This window comes from Papilio polytes, unplaced genomic scaffold (genome assembly GCF_000836215.1).
Source record: "Papilio polytes unplaced genomic scaffold, Ppol_1.0 DF822067.1, whole genome shotgun sequence".
NCBI lineage: Eukaryota > Metazoa > Arthropoda > Insecta > Lepidoptera > Papilionidae > Papilio > Papilio polytes.
Window position 1 is genome coordinate 2,548,244 of NW_013527137.1, and position 8,975 is coordinate 2,557,218.

Sequence of the window (8,975 nt, forward strand, 5' to 3'; positions counted from 1 at the left end):
GCGTGATGTATTGGTAGGGCTTTTTATTAAAAAAGAACTATTCAAAAATATGCTGTAATTGCTGACATCTTAGGCAACAAAGAAGTGTGTTTACGCTTTATTATAATCGTATAGATATTGTCAAATAGTGTTGAAGTTTAAAAAAACACAAATCCATGAAATAAGAACGAGAATTGATCAATTAATTCTGAACTGATATACGACGAGTAGAATGTCAATTGTAATGTTCGCTCTACTATGGGAAATTGTTAATTCCATTGAAGCGTAAGGTATAGAGGAAACCACATCATCCGCTTCTCTCTCGCTGCAATGCCTTGGCAGATTTCCAGTCAACGATTGTATTCTACTATGACGATTATTTCTATCGACATACAGTTGAAATTCCATTGTTGAAAAAATTTTAAACGCTTATCACACTTATATCGAAAATATTATCTAGACGTTTATATGTGGTTTAATAATAAATCCATTCAAATAAACATTTAATTCATTACTTTAAAAACAGAATGTCTGTTTGTGCTGACATTGAGAAAGTAAATTAATCGATTTTTTCAGTTGACCTTTGATTTGTGGTCTAAACTAAAATCCGAACGTTTTGTATTTGCGTGTATTGAAATATGTTTTTAAAGTAATTAATTAAATGTTTATTTTAATGGATTTATTATCAAACCACATATAAACGATATAATATTTTCAATATATGTGTGAAAAGCGTCTAAAGAGGTCAATACCTCATTTATACTATTTGACACCACGCTGAGTTTTAAATGCGACAAAAAGCGACGCGAGTAAAACTCGGGAGCGAAGCTAGTTTAAAGATAAAAAAATCACGATATTTTTTATTCTAAGGCAATATTTTACAAAAGTTGAAATGCGATATTGAGTTCTTAAATGTCTTTGGAATCGCTGTAAGATTCAAAGTTAAGCGATAATTTTTAACGTCATTCTTAGAACGTTATTTATGAATTGGTATGTCTTCTCAGAATTGCCTGGGATTTCGATAGCTTATAGAAATTTATTGAAGATTACATTAAATTGAGTTCTGTATAAAGGTTAAATTATGACTTTGACGTTATTGAAAAATAATTGAGTTATTTAATTCTGAAAATAACAGATAATCAATTCAGATTAAACTGATTTTATTGCTTATTCTGAAAAATTTATTTCACTGTTATTTCCCACCACAAATAGTTCATTCATTAAGTTCAATCTAGCGAATAAATTAATTATGAATACACAAATATTCCCATAATTATTAATAGCAAAATATTAATTTGAATTCTATTATTTACAATCTGCAAACAATATTAATTACAATTAATGATTTACTATGTTATTGATACAAAGAGTATAAAAGTAAAACAGTGAACACTTTCATAAGGTAGTAACAGAGTTAAAAACAGCGAATTTGTTTGATGAAGTAATCGCTTATCGAGCGTCAATGGCTCGGGAATTAAGCAGTTGACATGTAATCTACAGGTCCTGTGTTCAAATCTTAAACCAATAAACAAATATGTTGTTCGATTTTCAAATTGCATACATTTAATATACATTCTCACGATGAAGGATAACATTGTGAATCAACCTGCACCTATTGGCGATAAAATTTAAATGTATGAAGTACGAAGTCAACCCGCATTGTACCAGCTTGGTTAACTATAGTCTACTCACCTTTAACTTAGGGTAGGTTCGGATTTCCACAGTGGGGACATATAGTGTATATGAAGCTTACCTAGATTGATAATTAGTTCGAAATTTATTTCGAACTAGTTGTTTCTCGCCACTTCGTCCACGCATTATTAACATAAAAAGTAGCTTATGATATGCCCGTATATATCGGCTACCCTTCAACAGGAGCAAACTCGGCTTGCGGACAGACAGCCAAAAAATTTTAATTGCTATGTTCATTATCAGCAAAATATATACTTCATCTTCCCGTAATCTGGAGTTTTTCGTTTGATATACCGAATAGACAGTCCAATTTCATTATGGGTATAGATATAAATAAATGAAATTTTAGCATATCTATTTCTCTTCATTTACATAGTCATATTGAATTTCATGAGTTCGTCATTATACTCGAATGTTGATGGTACAACAATAAATATCCGGCCTTTGAGTTCAACAACAACCGGAGAATATTTTTATTAATACACAATGAGACCAATAAGAAAGGAATACACGGAATCGTATGTAGTTTTGTAGTAGAGAATTGATTTAATTATATCACAAGGAAATACGAGAACAATGACGAACTTATAACAAGCTCTAAATGCAAACTCTTAACTTTTCTAACTATAATAACTTAGCATACCCTAACTCAGTCTAAAACAATATGTTAAGCAACATCTAAATACAAACAACAAGTTATAACCTAACGGAAATATTTATACTAAAGTTTGACTATCGAAGTAGTACCGTATTCAATTTAAGTTTATACCTTTAGATAATAATACATACGGATTCAATACAAAATAATTACAATATACAAACTGCACTGTACTTGGAAAGTCTTTACGAAGAGATTACTTGATTGGGCATTTAATTTCTCAAGGTAGCAGTTAAGTGAAACAAAAAAGAGGTAGTAGAAATATAAAATCCCTCGCCATAACGTGAAATAATGTAGAACTAATTTCTTTATGATCATTAGAAAGTGTTGTTTTGAAGCCGATTAAAGCGCTCTCGGGAATAAATCTTTAGTTAGGAAAATGTAACTGAAGTGAAATTAATTTTTAAACAAAGAAGTATACAATATTTAAGTAGGTCTCGTTACTTTAAACAGTAACATTTAAATAATTCTCTGGCGTGTAACAGTAGGAACTTTGTGAACTCGCAAACTTCTTAGCGCAATGTATTCATGTTTGAACAACGTTTCATGCTCGTACGTGTTATATGTTAAACAAAAGAAATCAGGACGTGTACAAAAGTTATTGCCATGACAATTTGATACTTGGGATTCTGGAGCGCGGCCAGGTTGTGCGATAATTCTATCTACTTGCTATTTATGTCGCTCTCTGAAACTTTCTTTGTTTTACAATAGAATGAGAAAAAATGTTTTATATGTCTTCGTATTTTGTCTAGTCCCTTTTGTTTCTTATTGAGCTGTAACTTACATCACAATAATTTATTTTATTGAAATAAGAATCGATACAGGCCATAACAATAAAGAATTTAGTGTGTTTTGTTGGATAAGTATAGAATAATTTGAATATATAGTTTTAAACAATTAATATAATTGTTACCAGCGTATTAACTTCAACAACTAAAAAATTGCTTCCACCAGAAAAGCACGCTGTTACAATACGTCTTATGACATTTGATAGCTATCAATAGGGACGTGACATCTATGCCGATAATCTAGTGTTGCGCCAATCCTACAGCGCAGTGGTAATTTTCTTCTTAACAAAAAATACGAGTTGTTTCCACGCTTTTATTCGCATGACATTAGAATTTTATTTTATTGTTTACATTCTAAAATGTCAAAATTCAAAATCTCAAATGACAATAACCTTTTCTATTGGCTGGCAATTACCGTTACCAAGGCAATCTCGATTCTTTGCTCTTTGTATTTTTTGTCCCAATCTCGCATGATAGTTTTTTCTAATATAGTCACCCTCTAATGAAATAGTGTGGAAACATGTATTCTATAAGGTAACTTAAGTGCAGGGCTTTTCATTAAAAAATGTGTAATTTAAAAACATACTGTGATTGCTGACATCCTACATAACAAATGACAATGAAACAGAATGTTTGATTACATTTTGTTACAATTGTATAGATCGATATAGACATTAACTTACACAATAGTTTTGCAATTAATGGATGTCACAAACTTATTAATGATAGAAATACATTTCGTAAAATATTCATTTGTAAAGTTGTTCGTTCACATTACTTAATTGTAACCGAATTACATTAAAATTGTACGTAGTTCGCCGCAGGGAGAAGTGTTGCCTTTTATCTATTTGTCATCTAATGTCAGTACACGCGAACGTTTTATGTGGCGAGCATTTTCCACTTTGTTACATTAGTTTTCGCTACAAAGGGTCTGAATATTCATTTGCATTTAACATTAATAACGTTTAATAAAATGTTACAACCATTTCTTTTACAAACAGAAAAAAAAATGTTTTTATCTCCGTTAAAATAGTGAAATATAAAAAATGGCTTTCATTAAACTAGGTCATGTGTTATTTACCTTCTTAAATTCTATGTTACAACGTAATGTGATGTAAATGTATGCAACAAGATTGAACGAAGGCATAATCTTTGTGTCAGTACCGCAATGTATACAGAACACAGCGATGCATAAACATGAATCTGTATCGGAACTCTCCATTTCTTCATTCATTCAATTGTTTGCTTAATTACTTACATTTTCCGCTCTATTCCTAGGAATACATCACAATTGAAAAGCTGTATTTCATAAATATTTACCTGATATTAAATGTATTTTGAGCTTGTAACTGAGCCCAATTATAGCTGGTATGTAAAGCGCGAGCACACCTTTGACGAAACTATCGCATAACTGTTTAGTCGCGCTTTGGTTTCTATGAGCTTATATGGAGTAGAGCACACTACTCGATGTTTGATTTTGCAACTAAACAATAGAACGGGTAACGAAACAATCGACAATCGCACAATAGTTGTGATAATTTAGTCCAAGGTGTGCGCCCGCTCTAAAAATGGTTAATGTCGTTTCCGAGATAGCCGATTTCCTACAAGCATGAGGTACAAACTCTAAATACTTAATTTAAGCACAACTATATGCAGATTGTTGCTTGTATGTTGATTGTCAATGCAATGTGCTAGTTTCTTAAGGTATGACGAAACTCCGTCACTCAGAGACATTCCAAGTTGACTGCGATACATTGCGCTCGCTTGAGGGAATGTTTGCGGTGTCTGAAGACGCTACAATCAAATGAGAATACTACAATAGTACTCTACGTCAAAGTGGATTGGTCCGAATCTTATGTAGGTTACACACGTTACGGTTTAGAGATAAACAAGTTTTATATTACATTTACCTGTAAGGTTAAGAGCCGTCGCAAACTTTTGACTAAGCGATCGCATAATTGTTGTGCGATTGTCGATTGTTTCGCAGGTAATTCAACTGTTAAGTTGCACAACTAAAAATGGAGTACTGTGCGCACCTCATTGTAAGGTCATAGGAATCAAAGCAAGACTAAACAGTTATGCGATAGTTTAGTTTCTCTTAATATAAGATTAAACCTAACTCAAACCTAACGTGTGTAGCCTTACAACGTTCATTTTTTATTCTTTTTATTTGTTATAAATAACTAGGGACAATGTTTAATTGGGTTATAGTAATTTACTTGCAGTATAGAAAAAATAATTAAACAGGGCGTGGGATAGGGAAAATTCCATTATAGTATGTTAAGCCAATATATTGCGCTAAGTTATAATTAATATTATTTCTTTTAGATCCTTAGGGGCTATTCACTGGCAATGTGACGCACGCAATTTGTGCAAAACTAACTTAACTTGAAAAACAAGATCCCGTGGGAGCTCATAGTAGTAGTTACGTATTGTAAAACCTTTGTTTATACATAGTAACGTTTGGTTTTGTAACTACGTACTTTCTGTTTCTAGGAACGGTGTATTGCAACTAATATTGCTACTCCACGAATTTAATATTGTACAATATGTAGAAATATGTATGCTATATTGTTTAGTATGTCACAATAAATTTGAGCGCCTAACCACTAATAGATTAGTTATATGAGTACATCGTAGTGACGAGCGGTTTGCAGAATTAATTCCGAAACAGATCATATACACGGTTACACACACATATACTATTCTCCATTGTGGGCGTGTGTATGTCGAAGATAATGAATAAAAATCGTGAAACATTACAAACACCATCCTTAGTAGATCACTATCTTAAATAAAAATTATGCAACACGTTTTAATCGGATTGCAAACATTTACAGAGATTAACCAATTGATTTTATAATAACAAAACGCATCATTCCAATATTGAATGACAATTCAGTCATTCGATCGCCGCCGTGACATCTATCATATCCGATGCACCTTCAGCCAGTACCCAATATTATTAATGGCCTGTAACTTTAATCGTTTAAATATTAACAATCATTTCGCGTCGTTAAGTACATGTAGTAACCATTTAGATAATTCAAGAAAAATTTGTTGACAGCTCTGGCTTCAGCGCACAAGATCACTCAATTAAAAGTGCCGCTGTACGCAGACCCGCGCCGAGCAGCTGAGCTCAGTTGTCACTTCGAAATGGATGACCAGAAACTACATTCCGTCAAATGGTACAGAGACACTCATGAAATATTTAGATACAATCCATCACAAAAGGTACGTAACTAACTATACAACTACTTTCACTTGCGTTCATGTTATTTGTCGGTTAGTATTTCTTTTAACCATTACAGGTGAACTTGAAAAGGCTTTTGCTAGGTTCACGACAATAGTCTAAAGGGATTTAAACCTTTAACCGCAAGATCGGCAGTATTAGGCTATTGGTCAATAATTATGTAGAAATAAGATTATTTGATTAAGAATTCGCTTAATTTGCCGTTTATCTTACGGACCCTATCTTGAAATTAATTTTAGAATTGAAGAATAACCTTAAAAACGACAAATAAATAAGACCTTTCGGCTTGGACGTAATGATGTTTTTATTCGCATTCCGATTATTACATTTTATTGAAAATCTAAATTTTAAAGATTTTGTAAAAGTTAATGTATTCAGTAATATAATTATGATCTATTTAGACACATTACTTATTATCTGTTGTCTGATATCAGTATTTATTCCAGCCTCCAATCCGACTGTTCAATGTGACGGGCATTATGGTGCAAGGCGGAGAGTGCGTGACCGACTCGTGCCTGGTGCGCGTGATGCCGCCGCCGCTGGCCACGCGCGCCGCCTACACGTGCGAGGTGTCCACTGAGGGACCTAAGTTTCAGATAGCAAGACAGGCCAAGCACATGACTGTCGTCGGTAAATTACTTTGAATGATTATTGTCGAACATGTTTAATTTTAGCTGAGCAATTATACACAAGGCAAATACAAATATAAATGTTCGTATTTATTTGATTTTTACTAATTCTTACGTAGTAACTGTATTATACAATTTAAGTTTGCTACGAATGAATGTGCATTTTTCGTACTCAAATAAGGTCTCCTTGCAGCTATGCCAGAGAAGGATCCAATCATAATTGGAGCTCCAAAACTAGTGAAGCCCGGGGAACAATTGCTATTGAACTGCACATCGGACTACTCCCTGCCGCCGTCCGACATTAATTGGTACATTGACAATGAACTGCAAAAGGTTTGTAAGCAATCTTGTATTATCACTCCGGACCGGTTGCACTAGAGAGATAGCTAACTCGATTTAACAGTTTGCTCTCGTGCTCCGACAATTGAATCGGAAATCCAATCCACTTTGATTAGGTACACTATCAATTAAAGTGATTGAGAACAAGGAAATAGCCACAAAGGTGCGATGTAACAATTTACTGTTATGTCGAATAGGGAATCGGTGACCTGAGACATTAGATCAAAAAAATATGCTAAGTCGTTTTATTGCGATTTTTGATTACTTAAACTTATAAAGAAAAATAATTCCTTTAGTAAACTTATAACAAGCACTTACAAAATTGATTTTTTTTCTGACCAAGTTAATGTTTTAGCCTGAAATCTGGCAACGCACTGAATTAAGTCCTCCAGAAGTGGGAGGATTGCGAGCCTCGTGGAGAGTACTTCGAGTCTCCGTTCCTTCGGGAGCTAGCGGGGCATTGCGAGTTCGTTGCGAAGCGGTATTGTTAGTGGAGCCACCGGTAGTGAGGGATGTGGCCACTATAATTACTGTATATTCTCGAACGCAGCTGTCCAAATACGTTTCGAATTCAGGTAAGTTCATAATAGACTTATCGTTTGTTGTTTCTTTGAACTACAGTACAACTGTAAATGAAAATACTCTCGGAATTTCTGTAGTTTCAGGTGTTCTAGACTGTTACTTTAGTCGACTTCATTAAGGAATCTGTATCCAAGTATATGTTAAGAGGATATGTATCACTATATTTTGTTACCAATTTTTATTGTTTACCACATTTTTTATTGTTTCAGGATTTTCCGCAAGTCCTAATTTATGCTTTTGGATTATAATATTGGCATATAGTTTTATATGTACAGCAATAAGGAGCTTATGAGGATCGGTTTTTCCGCAGTGATATTAATATAAGTGTAGATATCGTCGCCACAAATGCGATTGTATTAACTAAAACATTAAATGTATAAAGTTTTAGATTTTATTCAATAAACGTAAAATTTGTTTTAAATAAATTATAGATAGGGTAGGAACGTGGATGTGTCAAATGAGAATCATTATTTTTTTTACATTCCGAATACATCAAACTGTAATATGAAGCGTTCATTAAATTGTTATAAAATATATGTATTAAATATAATAGATGGAAATATAAAATAAATATATATGTAAATGTATTAAATTATGTAAGCAGTTTAGTTAGGACATTTAATGCAAATTGATTGATTTTCAATTTTGTTATTTAGTTTATCTTTGAAAGCTAAAGAATTATTAAAATGACTGAATGTTTTTATGCTCAATAGAATTTTTAACAATTTCCCAAAAGTTATTTGACTGTTGCGGTTTTGAGGAAATTAGCATATTTCTCTATTCCCGGAAAAATTCTAAACATCTCATGAATACGTCCATCGCTGAAAATTTGTTTTTGTTAGTAAATGAAAAATGTATAGCTACTTTTATTTAGAGGTTACATAAATTGATTGAAATATGTTTATATTATTTTGTATATAAATCTTTCTCTAAAATCAACAATAATAAAGTTGGTTAATAACTCTACTAAAAATACCATAATTTGACAAACAAGAGACTATGGATATGAATGTAAATTAATCTTTGTTTTAAGCAAAAAATGTATTATCAATAAA

At 32.5% G+C, this 8,975-nt stretch overlaps 1 protein-coding gene across 1 annotated transcript in view; it reads left to right on the top strand.

Annotated features, from left to right (window-relative positions):
• The window catches only part of LOC106107079, a 10,342-nt gene extending 1,822 nt beyond the window's left edge, over positions 1-8,520 (top strand). Inside the window, exons 2-6 of the mRNA XM_013287779.1 lie at positions 6,185-6,351; positions 6,817-7,000; positions 7,193-7,332; positions 7,694-7,913; positions 8,130-8,520. Coding sequence (XP_013143233.1) covers positions 6,185-6,351; positions 6,817-7,000; positions 7,193-7,332; positions 7,694-7,913; positions 8,130-8,212 — 794 coding nt within the window. The 3' untranslated portion in view covers positions 8,213-8,520. The remainder of the gene's footprint in view (positions 1-6,184; positions 6,352-6,816; positions 7,001-7,192; positions 7,333-7,693; positions 7,914-8,129) is intronic.
• Positions 8,521-8,975: the final 455 nt, after the last annotated feature.